The sequence below is a fragment of the Anser anser genome (genome assembly GCF_964211835.1).
Source record: "Anser anser genome assembly, chromosome: 1".
NCBI classification, from domain to species: Eukaryota; Metazoa; Chordata; class Aves; order Anseriformes; family Anatidae; genus Anser; species Anser anser.
Window position 1 is genome coordinate 102642562 of NC_139720.1, and position 20055 is coordinate 102662616.

General features: G+C 42.7%; 1 protein-coding gene and 1 long non-coding RNA gene across 9 annotated transcripts in view; one reads left to right on the forward strand and one right to left on the reverse strand.

Moving 5' to 3' along the window:
• Nucleotides 1–13: 13 nt before the first annotated feature.
• LOC310881449 (antigen WC1.1-like) overlaps nucleotides 14–20055 on the reverse strand; it is a 74043-nt gene continuing 54001 nt past the window's right edge. For all 8 annotated transcript variants that reach the window (XM_083798814.1, XM_083798813.1, XM_083798811.1 and 5 more), the window contains 10 exons: nucleotides 19387–19704; nucleotides 18138–18452; nucleotides 14186–14500; nucleotides 13208–13270; nucleotides 12808–13122; nucleotides 12598–12633; nucleotides 12153–12290; nucleotides 9081–9176; nucleotides 6121–6294; nucleotides 14–5521 (listed from right to left, as the gene is read on the reverse strand). In XM_083798814.1, the coding sequence (XP_083654940.1) occupies nucleotides 5421–5521; nucleotides 6121–6294; nucleotides 9081–9176; nucleotides 12153–12290; nucleotides 12598–12633; nucleotides 12808–13122; nucleotides 13208–13270; nucleotides 14186–14500; nucleotides 18138–18452; nucleotides 19387–19704 (1871 nt within the window). In that variant the 3' untranslated portion in view covers nucleotides 14–5420. The remainder of the gene's footprint in view (nucleotides 5522–6120; nucleotides 6295–9080; nucleotides 9177–12152; nucleotides 12291–12597; nucleotides 12634–12807; nucleotides 13123–13207; nucleotides 13271–14185; nucleotides 14501–18137; nucleotides 18453–19386; nucleotides 19705–20055) is intronic.
• On the forward strand, nucleotides 6152–12100 carry LOC310881715. The gene is made up of 3 exons (XR_014572517.1): nucleotides 6152–6553; nucleotides 9225–9369; nucleotides 11913–12100. It is a non-coding gene; the product is annotated as an uncharacterized lncRNA (long non-coding RNA).

The window sequence follows — 20055 nt, forward strand, 5'->3', positions numbered from 1 at the left end:
TTCCCAAAAGCACAGTGTCCCTGTTGGAGCCTACAGAGGGTACTGGTATCATGGACCTCTCAGTGTTTGTTTCCCCCCGTGCAGCCTGGGGACAGGGTGGGGGAATGGCTTAAAACGTTTCAGGGTGAAACGCTGGAGTGGGTTCTTTCCCTGCGACGGCAGCCTTGCTGTGGGAGTGGGAAGAAGAGCTCTTCTGGGCCGATGGAAAGGGAGGGGAGCTGCGAAGGTGGAAAGAGACCGTCATGATCTAACCTGGGAAGGCTGGATCTAGCTTTGGAGGGAGCCCTGCTGTGAACAGTGTTGGGCTTTCACAGGCGCCTCCCTCCTGACATCCTTCTGTGGCTGAGAAGAGGTGAGTGGGAGAGAAAGTGAATGGGGTTGGCAGGGGTGCTCCTATTTCTGAAAGGAAGCAGAGTGAGACATTCTTTTCTCCTGCCTCCCTGGAATTGGATTAGTTCACCAATTTGGACTTCAGGGCAGGTGGAGTGTGGATTTATGGAGAGATTGATCTCCCTCACGAGTTCTTTCTCCTGCAATTGTTTAGCTTGCATGTGATTCTGTGATACTGCAAGTGTGTTTGTCACTGGAATGATACAGAAACTTTATTTAACTTCTACTAAAGATAACCTGTTTCTAGATAGCTTTGCTGCTTCTGGAGTAAGAGTGGAGAAATATCTGAATAAATTCCTCAATGTAAACAATTTCTACTCTCTCTTTTCTCATCTCTTCTGCCTGGTTTCACTTACTTCATGCATAATTTGTTGCTATAGTAGTAATTATTGTTAAAGGAGTTACATACCTTTTTCCCTATTTGCTGATGCCTGCTGTTTACTTTGGTACAGAAACATTTTTTCCCCAGTATGACTTTTGCTTCAAGAAGTTAGAGTTTCATCTCTCCCCTTTGTATTATGCTCACTTCCAAGCTCAGATCTTCATTCTGAGTGGTCATATTGTTTCTCTGAAATTTTTGTCCTTTCAAGTGCTTGTTCTGTATGGTTAATTCACATGTCTGGCGATGGTGGGAATATTTTGGGGGTTAACCATACTCCATATTAGCCAGGTGAGTTGACAGCTTTGGTTGTGTGATCAGTCCAATAAGGGGCAGTGAAACAGACTGATCTGGTGAATAGCTAGATGCAGGTGTCATATACATGAATGTGGCATTGCCATAGAATAGTAGAACCACAGTAAGGTGGAAAGCACAGGTTAAAAATGCTTTGAGCTGTCCCACACCAAAGTGAATCAAGATGGGTATAGGAAGTCAAGATCAAACTAAAATTGCAAAGAGTAAGAATGCCAATAGCAAACATACTGATCTCATTTCTGTGGGTGCTAGCACAAACAAGATTAAGTATTGCCAGGATATTGCACTAGGAGTGGTTAATCACATTTGGACCACTGAATGGCATCTGCAAGGTCTGAGCTCTGTGGACATGGCTGGAAGAAATCCACATATCCAAGATGCTGCTGCCAGCCCTTCACAAATTTTTTGGTTCGTGATAAGGTTGTAAGATAGTGAATGGCATATTGCTATGTAATGATCATATGCAGTGACTACCAATTAAACACATTCAATTAGGGCTGTCTAGGAAGATGCATGTGTGAGTACTACACACAGCGAAAGAAGTAGCTTTCTTAGGACTCAGGATGTTGATCAACTTTTGGGGGACAGTGCTGGATATGTAGCAGATGCCTACAAATGAGAGGTGTCTCAAGACAAAGTGACTCAGCTTGGCATCATCCACAAACTTGCTGAGGGTGCACTCAATCTTACTATGTTATTAATAAAGATATTAAACAGTACAGGTCCCAGTATGGACCCCTGAGAGACACCGCTCATCACTGATCTCCACCTAGACATTGAGCTGTTGACAGCAGCTCTCCAGATGCAACTGTCCAGCCAGTTTCTTATCCACCAGATAGTCCACCTTTCAAATCTACATCTCTCCATGTCCTTCTCAGGTCCATCCAGTGGTGAGGCTGAAGATATATTTCCAGTAGGCAGATTCACACAGAGTGCACATATGCACTACGTAAGCGCATGGACATTGCTGGCCACACAGATCACAGATATGCTCAGGGCGCTCACATGAAAACAGACAACTCCAATGGCCTCACTCTGCTACCCTCTTTGGCTGAGCAAAATGGAAGTCTACTAGTGAGGATATATACAGATGTACAAGGTGGATTCCTCCAACAGCTGGGCTCAGACACTCAGACTGCTCGAGATCTGCCCCTGGATTCATGTGATACCTGGACATAAGAACTCTTGAGGCTACAGCCTCACTCCAGATGCGCGTACAGACCGTTGTCCATACACACACACAGGCACAGACACACATGCACACAGCTGGCCAAGATATCCCTCATCTCAGTAGCTGGTGGGAACCCAAGTAGTAGGTGGGAACCCAAATTCCATCTCCCTCCAAGAGCTGGAAAACACTTTCCCAGGCTCCACACAGGGCTGCCTTAGGGCAGCCATCAGCCCCATTATTCAAGGATAAAACCCATCAAGTCAACAGGAGAGGGACTGAGAGGATATTACTGCAAAGGGATCTGGGATTCCTTATAGGATACAGGAGAAGAGCATTTTGGGATTGCACCAGATTCATGGGTGTTTATGGGGGGGACCAAAAAGAGGGAAAGGAATACATCTAAGTGATGTGAGGAGGAACAAGGCTGCAAGAATAGAGGTATAAGGGGATAAAAAGGGATAAAACATGTATAAACAGGACTTGGCCACCAGAGGGACCAGGATAATTGGTTACTGGAACGACTTTATGTACTCTTATAAACCTAGGTATAACCAGGGAGGAAGTAAACAAGTCCTGCTTGGAGATACATGTCCAGATGATTACATTCCCTTAGGAATTTTAACAAAAGGCCTCATCTTTGCCAAATTTGCCTTTCCTTTTCAGTTTCCTCCTCATTCCTTCCAGTCTAGCTCAGAAAGGATAATGCTACGCAGATAGAAACATCCTAAATATCACATAATAATAGCAGTACAGATTAGCAGAACACTGTGCTCTCATGATATTCTGCAGTGAAGCTCTCTTTGGTGCTGAGAGGCAGACATCCAGAGAAGCATAGATTTGCCAGGATCCTCAGTGAGTACAAAGAAATATTCAGTTCATCTCAGTGTAACATCTTCTGCCTCAGTCCCTGGCACAAGGTTATAAGGTGTCCTGATGGTGGGCTAATGAGGTTAATGAGATTGTTTGGGAAAGGATTTACTTGTCTGTTTGTCTTCTCTGCTGTTTGGGTCAAACTCACACTTCTTGATGTACCGTGCTAGCTAGAACAACTGTTGTTTTTATATGTAAATGAGAATTTCGTCTTCATTATGGTGACTCTCATGGATATATCATCTAGACACATCTTTACAGTGGCATGCTTTATGCAAATGCAGCTTTGTTGGGAGTGTCTATTGGAAAGGTGGGGCTCAGATTTTCATAGAATCATTACAGTTGGAAAAGACCTCCAAGATCATTTGCTCCAACCATCCCCCTACTACCAATGTCAGCCACTAAACCATGTCCCTAAGCACCAGGTCCAACCTTTCCTTGAACACCCCCAGGGACAGTGATGCCACCACCTCCCTGGGCAACCCGTTCCAGTTCCTGACTACTCTTTCTGAGAAGAAATGTCTCCTAATTTCCAACCCAAACCTCCCCTGGCACAACTTGAGGCAATTCCCTCTAGTGCTATCACTAGTTATATGTGAGAAGAGGCTGACCCCCAGCTCCCCACAACTGCCTTTCAGGTAGCTGTAGAGAGCAATAAGGTCTTCCCTGAGCCTCCTCTTTTCCAGCCTAAACAACCCCAGTTCCCTCAGCCGCTCCTCATAAGACTTGTGTTCCAGATCCTTCACCAGCTTCATAGCCCTTCTCTGGACAAGGTCCAGGGCCTTGACGTCTTTCTTGTAGTGAGGGGCCCAAAAATTTTGAGGGATAAGTGGAGGCCAAGTGTTGTTTTTTAAGCCCAGCAGGCAGTTCGCTCATGGACCCACAGTGGGATGGTAAAGAGAATCAGAAAGTGAAAAGTGAGGAAACTCATGGCTTGAGATAAGGTCAGTTTAATAGGTAAAGCAGAAGCTGCGAATGCAAGCAAAGCAAAATAAGGAATTTATTCACTACTTGCCATTGGTGGGCAGATGTTCAGTCATTTCCAGGAAAGCAGGGCCCATCACACATAATTGTTACTTGGAAAGACAAACACCATAACTCTGAACATTCCCTCTTCTTCCTTCTTTCCCCCCAGTTTTATTGCTGAGCATAACATCATACAGTATAGAAAGCCCGTTTGGTCAGTTTGAATAAGTTCTGGTTGTGTCCTCTCTCAGCTTCTTGTGCATTCCCAGCCTCCTTGCTGGCAGGGCAGCATGAGAGGCAAAGACCTTGATACTGTGTAAGCACTGCTTAGCAGCAACTAAAACATCAGTTTATTATCAATACTGTTTTTCATCACAAATGCAAAACACCTCACCATATTTGCTACTATGATGAAAACTAACTCTATTCCAGCCAAAACCAGTACACCAATAGAGATAGCAGATTTCAAGGGAAGCTTTTTCTTTCAAAACCTACAAGAAATTTCATTAGGAGCCAAGACAACAGTACTTCTACTCCATCAACTTTTGGACTTTTGCAGTCTGCCTTCACATGATGAAAATAAATGACATGACGGAAACCTATAGATATGACCACCATTTGCCATATGTGGAAAGAAATTAGACTTTCTATTACTGTATAATTGATATGACTTTGGGAGACAATAATTCATTATGGTATAGAGGGAGATAAGAGGAGTTTTTTCACCCAGTCTAAATTGTAATTCACTTGCACATAGTTCAAATGACAGACCTGCATTTAAAGTGAGGACAAGAATAACCTCTCGCTTAGTTTGTTATCTCACTAAGTGCTACCTAGCAAATTACTTCTGGCTCTCACATTCTATGTGACAAATAAGAACATCCAAAAGATTAAACACAGCTTTGATGATTTTCTTGCAGTTCAGTCTCAATTCCTAATAATCAAAATTCCTAATACACTGAGGTGTATCTGGGAGGAGAAACATACATTTGAGAAAAGATCTTTAAACTGTTTTAATAAGAAAATATCATGGCTGAAAAATTACCTCAGTTTTTTTTTTTTTTTAAAAAGAAGGAAAAAGAAGCAATGAAACTATTTAGAAATTAAAAAAAAAAAAAGTGCCCAGGTCGTTAAGAGAAACTTGAAAAGCTGTCTAAATAAGCTAATGCTTGTATTTCTTCTAAATACATAATCACTTCTCTGAAAATAAACCAAACTTATGAAAACTAATTCTAAATGTGGGTTGTTCTAGTTCTGCTAGTACATGATTAGCATTTTATGAAGAGGGGAGTACTTCCAAAAGTGTTCAGTACTGCTCAGCGATCTTGATCAGTGTCCCGTCTCTTCAATGTCATCATAAACTGTGTCTTCAAGAGCAGGGGATGAATCTCTTTGAGTCTCAGGGGTCCTGTTTCTTGACACGTTAGAGTCTGAAAACATGAAGGGAAGAACACAGACAAATGCACATTCTGTATGTTTTACCTCTACACAGCTGTGCAGCTGAAGGCATGGGCTGGCAGTTGTCTCCTTCAGAAAAACTTGAGAACAGCTTTTTTCATTCTGCCTCCTGCTACATGTACGCATATCCAAGGATCAAGCATACTTTTCTCAGATCTGATCTAATAAACATTTTTAATAAAGGCAATCTGTATTCAATAACACAAAATAACCCGATTCAGTGCTTTACCACCTCCAGTGTTAAAAAGCTTTTTTGCTATCTTTATCTGACACATTGCAAATTTTGTAGATGTGTTCTCCTTCGCATGAATATGCCCTGATTTGGATCCTCCCAAGGAAAACAAAGTATGGGTATAGATTACCTGCAGGGGTTGTGAGAACATTGTTACTGAATGTCTGAAAGACCAGACGAACATCTAACTGGAAGAGTGTAGGAAGGTAGTGTTCCTTCCTTACAGTGGTTAGATAAATCTAGATGATCTCTTGCAGTATGCTCCACACTGATTTCCCCTGAGTTCAGTACAATAACTATAGATTATGAAAATTAGCAGCACTGCTCTTCTGGACTCACCTGTCCATGAATACCTGTTTCCGTCACTTTTGTCCAGAACTCCAATGATTTCTTGCTCATTCTTCCCTGGAAAGGAAGCATCTTTAGGTCCAGGAGCTTCTGTCACATCATCATAACCGTCTTCCAGGGTATTTCCAGGCAGTAGTGGGACCTCTGGAACAATACTGGTATTAACTGTAAAAGGGAGAGAACTTCCACTGGAGAGAACAGTAGCTGACGATCCAAAGATAAGGGCTTGCAATACTGACAGTACTGTGATGAAAATGAATGATAAGAAATTAAGAATCCTCCTGAGAGCTCTAAAGTATTCCAGATGACAATGATACCGCTCCAATAATTGTTATACATTGTTGTAACAAGTACAAAACAGAAGCCAATGTGGAGGATGAACGCGAAAGGGAGAAAGGTCTGGAAGAATACAGCTAGTGCTAAGGTAAGCTTCCCTATTACATTTCATAATTACAAAATAATTAGTTTTCCTTGTTTATCTCTGTGTTTCACTAGTTCTGTGAGTAGTGAGCTCTCTGATTTCTCAGGGGTAGGTAGCTCTGTGATCTGGACACACCCGGAAGTCATCCCTCAAAGAATCTTAGTTTTCACTGTCTTATGGTATATACATACACAAACACTGCATAGGTATAAAACATATATGAAATGAAAGTAAATCAAAGTGCTCCCATTTCATTTTTTTTGCACAATATTCAACATTCAGTGTGAATTAGAAAAAAGAGATCTTATTTGGAATAATTTTCTTCTTGGTGAAAACTTCAAAACAAGTAAGGAAAATAAAGCTTTTAGTTTAAATAATTAAAACCCTGAATATAGTAAAAGCAATAAAAAATAAAAAAACATAGCACAGCAGAGAGTTAGGGATGTGGACAGCTGAAATCCAAAACTGGTTGGGCCTTTAACAATTGATTTCTCTGAGGGCAGGCAATATTAAAGTGAGGTTTTTGATCTGCACTAGGAAAATGCAAAAATTTTTTTTGATCTGCACTAGGAAAATCTCCCTTTCAGGGAGCATTTTCCATTTTCCATTGTCAAATAGAAACAAAAAAACAAACAAACAACAACAAGAACAAAACCACCACCACCAGCAAAACCATACCTGGAAGATTTTTCATCAGGTCACTGGGCTGAACATTTCCTGTTCAACTCCAGAAGTATGCCACCCACAGCATGTTTTTTCTCTGTCTTAATTCCCCACATTTATCTCAGAAATGAAACAACAGTTTGCAAGTTATTACAGTTACAATTCCTGGGAGAAGCAGTTGCCAGATTGGAGGCAGATTGGGCTGCAGTAACCATGCTGTGGTTGAGTTTGTAATCTCGAGGAATAAAGGCCTGGCAAAGAGCAAAGTCAGGATCTGAACTTCCAAAGAGCGAACTTCAAGCTATTTGAAGACCTAGTAGATGAGATCCCCTGGAACTCTGTCCTTTGGGACAAAGGAGCTGAGCAGAGCTGGCAACTCTTTAAGGATGTTTTCCTTAGTGCGCAAGAGCTCTCCATCCCTCTGCATAAAAAAGTGGGCAGGGAGGGCAGACAGCCCTCAGAAGTAGAAAAAAAGAGAAGACTAGCACTTTTATACAAGATTGTATGACACACTTCCACCACAAAAATTAAAGAAAAATTTTTCACTTACTATCTAACATTATTATTGAACATGAAGTTCAGGAAAAAAAAAAAAAAGAAGTGTTTTAATAATCAATAATGCTTTGGAAATTAAAAGCTAGAAGTGTCTCTTTCATTATAGGATCTCCATTACATTACCTTGAGTTGCTACAGGACCAATGAGAAAGTGTGCTATCACAGTAAACTCTCCTGAGTTACTAAACTGCATCATGAGGAAAACAGATCCAGGATCAATAAGGCTGCAGATCTAACTCAAGTAATTTGAGGTTGAGAATGACTGATTGTATGGATTATACATACATTCAGTTTATTGCTCTCCAGTGTAGCCGTTTACTAAGGCAGCTATGGTAATGTATAGGGATAGCAGGGGAGGTATCTAAATAGTTCTGAAGGATATTTGGCATGAAGTAACAAATTATATTACTAGTGATTGGAGGCTGAATGCATGCAGATAAAGTATAGCCAATGACAAAACAAAACGAAATGAAACAGCAAAAAAACCCAAAACGTGCTGGTTCATAGAATATAAGAATCAGCCAGAAAAAAAACCAACCAACCAACCAACCAACCAACCAACCAACCAACCAACCAACCAACCAAAAAAAACAAAAAAACGCATGATACAATGTACAGGAAAGTAACTAAATGCATATAAGAGGACTGGTAGCCTGGGTCTGTAAATTCAGGAAGCCAGTCAAACCTGACTGCATTCTTTCCGCTTGTAGCACATAGTCTATGCTGCCATTTGGAAGAGTGCCTGCAGTCTTCAATAAAACCTGTAGCAAAGATAACCAAGTGAGCTAAGGTGCTTCTTTGGAGGAGAAGCAGATTCTTGGGCAGTCAGTATTAGTCCTTAAGGGCTTACACTGAAATAGCTAAGAATTCTTCTGGAACTCATAGGGAAGGCAAGCCATAAAAGCAGAAAGCAATCAACAGAAGGAAGCCTACAGAGACATGTGGCTACCAGAAGGGGGATACAGATTATTGCTTTATTTGTTCCTGCTTTAATCAATTGCAACAAAAGATTTTTTTCTTTTTCTTTCTTTTTTTTTGGGGGGGGGGTGGGGGGACAGGGGGGTGGGGACGGACAGGAGGTGGAGGCATATTGTTCTGTGCTTTATAGAGGCAGGGGGGACAGCACAAAATGAATTGTCCTTTGAAGAGGAATTATTGCAGTCCACTGGTCAGGAAATACTTCTCCTCAAGTGAAGGAACTGTTCAGTTTTCTGGTAGATTTAGGAACTGCAAAGTTTCAGACTGGGATTTGGGCCACCAGAAGGAATTATTCTCAATTTATTTTCCCTTGATAAGAACAAGACACACAGACCTGAGAGGTGAGTCATCCCCTGCTTTTCTCTCATCAGATTATAGTCAATGTCCTCATAGACAGCCTCAGAGAAGGGGTCATATGATACTCTGGAGCCTGAAAGTAAAACACGTGATCACTCACACAGTCTCTGTTCACACTTAGGCTGGGGTCATGAAAATGAATGACATAAAGGGCTCTACATGGCCTGTTTACAACCCAGAAAGTCACAGGAAGGTGCTGTCTGAGAATAAACTTGGAGAAAAATTTATCTTGACAAGGAGACGGTAGATATTGGATGGGGAAGCAGGTATGTTAAAAAATCCATTCGATTTATTTTGTCTCTGTGCAGATTTGAGTTTCTTGGTTTAAAGGTATGTTTTGCTTTGTGTTCTAATAACTACTCACTCAGGATGCTGAAAACTCTTCTAATGTTTTTGGCACTTTGGGGAAAGGTCTCACAGTCAGAACTGGAGACAACTTCAACTTCATGGACATATGCTGGAAATACAATACAGCCCCGAGGAAGCATTCTAAGAGGTTCCTGGAATGTGTGGAAGACAGCTTCCTGACTCAGCTAGTTAGTGAGCCTACCAGGGGGGTGAACCTGCTGTTCACAAACAGAGAAGGATTGGTGGGAGATGTGGTGGTTGGGAGTTGTCTTGGTCAGAGTGATCACGACATGGTAGAGTTCTCTATTCTTGGTGAAGTCAGGAGAGGGGTCAGTAAAATTGCTACCTTGGACTTTTGGAGGACAAACTTTGAATTGTTCAGGACACTGGTAGGGAGGGTCTCTTGGGAGTCAGTCCTGAAGGGCAGAGGGGTCCAGGAAGGTTGAATGCTTTTCAAGAGGGAAGCCTTAAGGGTGCAGGAGCAGGCTGTCCCTGTGTGCCATAAGATGAGCTGGCAGGGAAGAAGACCAGTGTGGCTGAAGAGGGAACTTTTGCTGAGTCTCACAGAATCACAAAATGGCCAAGGTTGGAAGGCACCTCTGAAGGTCATCTGGTCCAAGCCTCTGCCAAGTAGGGTCACCTAGACCACGTTGCGCAGGATGGCATCTAGATGGGTTTTGAGTATCTCCAGAGAAGGAGACTCCACGACCTCTCTGGGAAACCTGTTCCAATGCTCTGTCACCCTCACAGTAAAGAAGTGCCCCCTCATATTCAGCCGGAACTTCCCGTGCTTCAGTTTGTGCCCATTACCTCTCATCCTGTTGCTGGGCACAACTGAAAAGAGACCGTCTCTATCCTCTCAACACCCTCCCCTCAGATATATATACACATTGATGAGGTCTCCCCTCAGTCTTCTCTTTTCCAGGCTAAACAGGCCCAGTTCTCTCAGAGTGTCCTCGTAAGAGTGTCCTCTGTTCTCGTAGATTTCCCCTTGGTGAGCCTATGTTGACTACTGATCACCTTCTTCTTCTCCATGTGCTTGAAGATGACCTCTAGGATGAGTGATTCCATCACTTTTCCAGGAACAGGTGAGGCTGACTGGTCTGTAGTTGCCTGAGTCCTCCTCCTTGCCCTTTTTGAAGACTGGGGTGACATGGGCTTTCTTCCAGTCCTCAGGTACCACTCCTTTTCTCCATGACCTGTCAAAGATGATGGAGAGTGGCCTAGCAAAGTGGTCTCCGGGAGAAAAAGAGAGTTTAGGTCCAGTGGAAGAAGGAACAGGCAACTTGGGGAAAGTACAGGGAAGTTGCTAGCATATGCAGGGAAAAAATCATAGGGGCTAAAGCCCAACATGAGCTCAACCTGGCCACTGTGGTAAAAGATACAAAAAATGTTTTTACAAATGTATAACTGGTAAGAGGAAGGCCAAGGAGAATCTCCATCCTTTACTGGACACACTGGGAAACATGACTACTGAGGATAAAGAAAAGGCTGAGATTCTCAATGCCTTCTTTACATGTCTTTAATAGTTAGACCAGTTATCCTTGGGGTACTCAGACTTCTGACCTGGAAGTCAAATGGGGAGCAGAATAACCCCCCCCACGATTCAGGTGGAAACAGTTAGAGACCTGCTACCCTACCTGGACTGTCCCAGGTCCATGGGACCAGATGGGAACCACCTGAGGGTGCTGAGGGAGCTGGCAGATGTGATTGTCAAGCCACTTTTCATCATCTATCAGTGGTCATGATCAACCGGAAAAGTCCCAGATGACTGGAGACTTGCTAATATGATGCCCATCTGTAAGAAGGATTGTTAGGAGGACCCAGGGAACTACAGGCTTGTCAGTCTGATCTCGGTGTCAGGGAAGGTTGTGGAACAGATAATCTTTAGTGCTATCACACAGCATGTAGGGGGTCAGGCCCAGTGAGCACGGGTTCATGAAAGGCAAGTCCTACCTGACCAACCTCACCTCCTTCTATGACCAGGTAACCCACCTGGAGAATGAGGAAAAGGCTGTTGACGTAGTCTACCTAGATTTCAGCAAGGCCTTTGACACAGTCTCCCACAGTATTCTCCTGGAGAAGCTGGCAGCCCATGGTTTGGACAGGTACACTCTTTGCTGGGTTAAAAACCGGCTGGATGGCCGGGCCCAGAGAGTGGTGTTGAATGGAGTGAAATCCAGCTGGTGACCGGTCACCAGTGGTGTTCCCTAGGGGTCGGTGTTGGGGCCCATCCTCTTTAATATCTTCATTGATGATTTGGATGAGGGAATTTAGTGGTAGGGGATGGCTGGACCAGATGATCTTGGAGGTCTTTTCCAACCTTAACGATTCTATGATTCTATGATTCTATGATTCTATGATTCTATTTGTCTGAGATCTAATGTGTTGGCTGTGAATTTTCCAGTTGCTGCAGTCATCCACATCTCCTGTCCTCTTGTCTCTATTTCTCTCTGCACAGACAGGTCACTGCAAGACCTGTACAGAGCAAGACAGGGTCCACGTGTCTTAGTGGTTTTCCCGGCTGCTGCCAGTTCCCAGTTGCACTGGTGGACTATTTCACTGTCAGAGGGTAAGTGAAAATTTCAGTGTGGCACCAGGTATCATTCACCTCAGCCACCCATCCTCCCAGCTGCCCCAGGCAATTAGCACTTGCCAGCTTCTTCAAGGAGGCATTTCGTAACAGTACTGAGGGACACACCTCTCTTCTGTGCCCTGGCACTTCGGATCTGTCCAGCAAGAATGGCAAGGACCAGGCAGAGAAGAGCTCCCAGAATAACACAAAGGATGACAGGCGCTGAAATTCTCACATTTTGTGTCTCTGGTTGGCGGGGAAGATCTGGATGGAAACAGAGAAGCAACAGGTGGAGAATCAGGTGATCCAGAGGCTGCTCCTCTGGAGCCTCCTGCTGCGCCCATGGTAGCAGGGTGAAGCAGGTCATCTGCTGCCTAGTTGTGAGTTCTCCTCAAGGAAAGAGAATTCAGCAGCTGGGGATGGTGCCACACAACCATCCTTTACAAAAGACTAAGTGAGATGCTTTCTCATGAGCTGGAATATACTGCTGTTTTACCTGCTATGCAGTATCAGGGACATTCAATTCTCATTTGATGGGAGAAATGAAGAGGGGGAAGAACAAATATTTTACCTGCTCTAGTGGATGATGCTGTTGTTTCCGTCACACCTATGAAAGGAATATGAGTCTAGGTTAAGGAATAGGTAAGTGTGAAAAATAGGAAGAACATCTTCTCATCATTTGTGAGGTTCCTGCAGTCAGAATTAGGAAGGGCTAGTCACTTGGATGTATATCTACCTCCTCTCCTAGTCTGTGTAATGAATCAAAGGACCATTTACTAACCTGAGCAATCCACAGCAGCGTCCTCCTTATGATCACAGTTTTTGCCAAACAAGGGCTTGGAAGGACAGTCCCAGAGAGACAGTTCTGTTCCTTTACAGTGGATCTTCTCCAACCAGATGGGACCAGTCCCTTCTCCAAAGGCAGCTTCACTCAGAGCAGACACGGCAGACCCACAACCCAGCTGTCTGCATACCACATTAGCATCTGCTATATCCCAGGAATCATCACAGATCGTTCCCCAAGAACCCTGGTTCCAAATCTCCACTCTTCCTGAGCACACATCCTCTCCTCCTACGACACGTAACTTCTCCCTGTCTGCAAAACAAACATACTTCTGTGTTGCTTGAACAGCAGGAAGGTCCGCAGGGACCAATAAGGAAAAACAAAGAGGTAGAGGTACCTGAGCAACTTGTAGAATTTGGACACTCAGCAGATGTGGCTGGAGTTGCTGTCCCTTTTCTTCCTGCAGAAATTAAATATTGTAAATAAATCATCAGATTATTCTAAAAAAGTGAAGTAATATAAAATGCCTGATCATTAACTTCACTGCAAGGCTGGCGAGGCACTGGAGCAGGTTGCCCAGTGAAGCTGTGGATGCTCTGTCCCTGGAACTGTTCAAGGCCAGGTTGGATGGGGCCTTGGCCAACCTGATCTAATGGGTATCATCCCTGCCTATGGCAGGGGGGGTTGGAACTAGATGATCTTTAAGGTCAAACCATTCTATGTTTCTATGATTAATCATCAAGTTAATTTTTTCCTGTAATGTATGCATGGAGTATTTAATACTTGGTGGGTCTCTGTTTGGCTATTGCTTTAAATAAAAAAAATTTCCTGAAACTCTCTGAGGACCTTGCTTTCTTTTCTCTTGAAGTGCCTTTCAAGAGATCTGAATGTTATCTAAAATTCATTTATATTTCAGTGGAAACCCACAGATATGAAATACTATCGTAAGAGCAGACACCAGAAATGGACCTTTAGAATTGAACTAAAATACACTTGTACATGTTTCTGTGCATTCACATGTCTACATGCACTGGTATGCATCCATATATGTAGAAATGCATATGTGCCTCTAGACTTCTTGAGAAATCTGATCTTATCTCAGATCTCACAGACTAACTGCATATCACAGATTTTTAATTTACAGTTACGCAATGGCACCATGCTATCAGGGTCTTCCCTTGGATTTCAATACTCATATGATTTTAATTAACTTATTTAGAACAGGAATTAGACAAAAATGTTTGCGCCATTTTCATGAAACGAAAAATATAAACTGGAAAACAATTGAACATGTGGTAAGTACTACAATGTCCACATATGCATGCACAAGTCTCTGTACGTTTGGGAGGTCCTGTACAGATGCATTTGTAGTTACCAGTACAAGAAATATGGGTCTCTTCTGCACGGTTATCACATGACTGAGGATCCCAGGGGTCTGACTGACATTGCCAGAGAGAGCTGTGTTTCTCATTGCACTCAATGTGGTCCAACCACATGGGCCCAGAACCTCTGCCGTATTTGAAATCTTTTTCAATTTCCCCACCATCTCCACAGTTCAGGTGTTTGCATGCAGTTATTGCAGTCAGTTGAGACATATGATTGGAACAAATGCTCCCCCATGTTCCATTGTAGAAAACTTCTAGCCGTCCAGCACAGTCATTGCCATTCACCAACCTCAGATCCAAGAACTCTAAAAATAAAGACATAAAATTGGAATTAGAGGGGCATGATTCAGCACACATTTCATTGTCCTGTTTCCAAAGACCAATCAGTAAGTAAAGCCTGCTCTTCAAACAATAAGGGCCACTTCCCTAGGGATTTTGACTGTTGTAGGCTTCCCAATCCAAGAATCCCCAGGGCCGGCTGGTACTTTATCATCCAACCGAGCTCAGTGTATATGGTTTTCTTCAGTGCTCCTGTGAGATATTCCTGGTTATAGATAAGCTGGTCACACATTTTTCTGGAGGTGAGGAAGGTGGGGATGTCATACATCCCAACAGACCCTTTTTCTGGTGTTTTTAGTACAGTTTTAAGGAAAAAACTGAGGCAGCTAGTCAGCTTAGTTATGGTGTTCATCTTCTTAAGCTGACTTTGAATTTGGGATATGCACATTATTAGCCTGACATTAAGTCTTTCTTAAGTCTTTCTGCTCAAGCAGCTGTTGTACTGCTTTCCATACTTTTGCTTAAAATATTTTTCCTAACTGCTACCAATTACCACAATTTCACTCTTTAGGCCATTTCCATACAACATTACTCATTGTCCAGGAGTCTATATTTATATATACTCTAGCCCACTGATGCTTCTGAGTATATTCCAAGGCTATTTTGAAGGCCTTTCAAAGTTCTTCAAGCCTCCTCCCAGATGGCAGCTTCTCCTGTAGAAGTGTTCCAAGGATTTCCATCTCCTGTTTATCTCCTGCTATGCTGTTACAGGATCCACCAGTAAACAAACTTTGTTCTTTATTTTCAGTACTTAATCGTCATACACTAGTGCTTCAACAGCCAAAAGTGTTTGGTCTTCCTCACATTATTGATTTGCTGGCCATTGACTTAGTAAGTTCAGCTAATCCTGATCTGGAGCTTGAAACAATATGTAAAGATTGGCTAAGGGCTAGGACACATTTTTTCCATGTTGTGGTGGCTGTTCTTCCCTCAGTTGTTTTGAATCCTTGAACATAAAATTCAGGATAGCTTATGGAGTGCATAACGACAGTGGCTGCTCTGCACTCCAACACTTCTGTGATGCTCACACACCCTCTACATATGCAGCTAGGAACTCTTGTTCCAATGGAGAGAATTTATTTTCTGCTCTTTTGTGGTTCAGATTCTAGGGTTCCAAGTGTCTCTCTCATCTCTTCAGAGGCTGATTGCCACAAACTCTGTATGATATTCGTCTTTCCTGCACATGTATATAATTTTTCTATTTTTACATTACTACCTATGCAAATTGGTCCTAATTTCATGGCATGGACTATCTCCTGCTGATTAGCTCCAAAGCTCACTGGTGTTCTTCTTCTTACTTATAATATTTTTTTTTTCAGATCACTTAATATGCATGTTTTGTCAATTGACAGTAACAACAGATGTGCATATTCCAGAATACAGTAATGCCCAAGAAGGCTTGGGTTTCTTGTTTATTGTGTCTGTGGTACTTATCCAAGCAATTTGGTCAGCTGGGATGTATCTCTACTCATAGTGCATGTCTAAAATCTGCATTTTTTGAAAGTCCCTTCTTGTTTTGGAGACCCTAATGGTAAATCTAGCACCAAGAAAAGTAACGATTACCTATTGCCCTTTACTTAGTACTTCTAAAGTAGTTTCTCCCATCATCAGGATAGAGGAGAAGTTCTTTGGAGATCTCTTGCTTTAAAGTCTGATGGATGATGCCATGGCATATAGTAAGGAGTATTTGGACCCTTGAGACAGGTGGTTCCAGCTGTACTGCACACCATTCCAGGTGAAGGCAAACTAAGGTCTTCTTTCTTTGATGACTGTGATTTTTTTATATTTTTTAAAAGCGTTTGCAATACCAATTATAGCATATAGCATATCAGGTATATTTTTTGGCTTCTAGGTCATACAAGAGCTGCAGTATGTCTGGACCTGTAACACTTAATGATGGTGTGATCTCTTTCAAAGCTCTAAAGTCTATTGTAAACCACCATTTTCTAACAGGCCTCCATACAGGTCAAGCAGGACTGTTGTAATTTGACTGTTGTTTAAGACCATCACTTGTTTTTCCAGGGAAATAATTAATTTTGGGATTTCATCAGTGGTTCCTTGGTCAGTTTGATAATCCTTTCAGCAAATTACTTGGGTTGCCAAGAGGCTGACACCTCTTGCAAATTCAGCAATACTGGGGTGAATAGAGGGTCCTGGGGAGTTCAGTAGCTAGTTCTTCCCTCTGCAAGCTACACTGCCTGTTTCAAAATACCCTAAGCCTTCCTTTCACATCCATCTACCTACAGTGGTCAAGAAAGACAATGCCAAAGATGGCAGAGGCATTAGGACCAGCTACAACGAGTAAGGTGTGCCAAACCCATCTATTCAAACTTAAGACTTCCTTCCGCTGGATATGGGCGTGTCTCTCATCCAGTTCCCTCCATGAACGACTACTTGTTTAGCACTGCTACATCCTCACTCCAGAATGGTGTATATGTGTCACTCCTCGATCAACAGGGCATCCCACCAGATAATACCAGAGGGGCATTACTGCACCTTGTCTTTGGACTCTTCAAGCCATAACATCAGTGATCACAATCCTTTCAGAGTCCCTTTCCTCTCCCCTGTAAGCACATTCAAGCAGCCCGAGAAACTGCAGTTGATTATCCCCTTCTTCACAGTCCTTCGTACATAATAAACAAAGGTGTATTGTTTGTAGGACCATCAGAATTAGGCACTGCTCAATATAACTCTCCATAAACTGAGCCCAAAGACATACTCCATTGTGCAGGACAGTATTGACAAATAGCTTAGGCCCTGAACATGCCAAATCCCTGCTCTCTCAGGCTTTCAGCTGTATCACATCAGATCTGGTTTCCCAGCAATGCCATATCCACTGCAGAGGCCTCTCCCTGGAGCAGTGTCAGTAAGTTTCCTCCCATTTCTTTAATTTCGCTCAAGAGTAAAGACCCACTGAGTGGTCACACTTGAGTGAGCAGCATTCCCTTTTCTGTAGATTTCCTTAGTTACTCTAACAAGGGCTGCCTGAAAGGACAACTTGAGTTACTACAAATTAGTCCAGTCCCAGGGCATGCCATTTTGTTGCTGGAGTGTCTCCTGCACTTACCTTCTGCTATCACAGGCAAAACAGTTTCTACTTGGAAATCTTATTTAATATTATTTGTTGCCACTTAACACAATCTTAATGATTGTTTTGGGTATTGAGGGGAAAAAATCAATTAAACAGATACTTGGGCAGAGGCACCATGTACTCCTCTGACTGGTTGATATTTTGGTGCAGAGTGGGTTGTTTCTATTAGTTTCAGATCCAGCTGTAACTGACTGTAAACGGCACATGACGGTTGATGACCTCTGTCCAAGAAGGCACACCCAAATCCTATTGCTTGGGAACCCTCCAAATTATCTCCACAATACCCCACCATACACTTTGTTGTGTGTGTATGTTAATGAAAAATAAGGACTTCAGTACACCCTTTGTATTTTGATGGGATACAAGACGTGCTGTCCAGTCATGCTTGCAGTCAGGAGGGAATGATAGGCTATCCAAGAAAGACTACCAAGTCTCAGCTTCCCTTTTCATATCCCTTCTCTTCCAACCCACAGTCTTAAAAAAAAAAAAAAAAAAAGAGTCTCTGAACACACCTGAGCACAGGACTCCAGCATCCTCCTTATGTTGGCAGTTGTGCTGACCCCATGCCCTGGAGGGACATGCCCAGAGACCAGATTCAGCCCCAGTGCAGTTCACATCATCCAGCCAGATCTGTCCTGAGCCTTCACCATAATGAGCAGCGACAAATGCCTTGATGGCATAGCCACAGCCCAGCTGTTTGCAAACAACATTTGCATCTGATAGATCCCAGTTATCATCACAGATTGTGCCCCATATGCCACTGTGATAGAGCTCCACTCTCCCAGCACAGCGCTGTGTCCCATTCACCAGCCTGATCTTCTTGCTCTCTGCAAGAAGAAAAACCAGATATCAATACGCAGTATAATGATAATGCACAAGTCAGTGTAATGGCTGTATATTTAAAGCACCTTTAAGGCATCATGTTCCTGTTACATTCCAGTACTTTTGCTATGGTTTCTTGGGCAGAACTCTTATGATGCTAAAACCACATAATAGAAAAGGACTAATCCTGCAAGAGGTAAATGTTTAAATAACTCCCATGGGATGCTGCAAATGTGTAGGAGTGTACCAAATGGGTTGGAGTGTATCTCTCCAGGTGTATGGAGAGACCACCTTATCTTGTATGAGAAGCTGTTTTCTGCTTCTACACTCCTGAAGAAAACTCATGGGCTGAGATAAAGACAGGGAGATCACTCACCAATTACCATCATGGGCAAAAGAGGTTTAACTTGGGGAAGATTAATTTAATTTATTGCCAACTAATAACAGATTAGAGCAGAGAGAAATAAAAGCAAACTAAAAGTAAGAGAAGATGTTTTCTAACTAAACTCCTTTGTTTTGGAGACAGTTTCTGCAACAGATAATTTACAAAACAAGAGAATAAGAGAAATGTAGCAACAGTTCTATTTTAAATGCATGCTTAGAAAGGCTGCATGTGTCTATACACATAAAGAAAAGTCACAAAAACAAACCTATTTAATTCCTGAGTGTCTGTCAGAATGTGTGGTAGCCATGGACAAATTAGTATTCTTATGACTTCTGTATTACTTTATTTTTTTTCAATTCTGTGAGCTAAATTTGGGTGAAGAAAGCGTTAGGTAAATTACACTTGATTCCTTGACCATATTTTGTCCCTTAGAGTATACAAGCAGGTGGGTCACCAGACCCATGCCTATTTAAGATCTGGTGAGACCACAGCACAAGGCCGGCCAGAGGTAACCCTGGAAAGCATTCTGTTTCTTTTGTATTACAGTAACTCACCTGAGCAAATCACACCAACATCTTCAGCAACTCCTGTTGGCAGTGCCTGAGAATGGGAGGTCTTGCAGAGCACCAGTTGAGTTTCATTTCCATCACACTGGACACTTCTTAAGCCCACAAGACCGATGCCTCTCTCAGACCTTGGAAGGTAATAGGCTTTCTTGGCTATTCCACACTGGAGTTGTCTGCACACCACAGTAGCATCCTTAATGTTCCAGTCATCATCCAGGACTCTGCCCCACATGCCATGGAGGGAGATCTCAACTCGCCCATCACAGCGGCTCTCACCATCTGAGAGTCTGAGTGAATCAGAAAGGCCTGGGCTCAAGAGATTCGGAAAATGTATTGAATAATATATACTGCTCTTACCGCAGTAGAAATAACATGCAGGAGAGAGATGGAAGTCAAATTTCTATGTTGGTAAAAAGTATTTCTCACCACTGGTTAAGGATGAAGCCTGTGTTAAGGCTTTGCTTGCCTCCATGCACACAAGATTTTGCAGCAGGAAGTGTGAAAGGCTTGCCCAGCTCAAAGGCTAGATCCTATGAGGAATCAGGAACATCTAAATAATGTGAATCCCTCCAGAGCAAAATTCTACTAAATGAAGTTCTTATGCTGAAACTGTGGGTGAGAGGGTGGTTGTTTGGTGGTGAGGGAAGGGGAAGGACA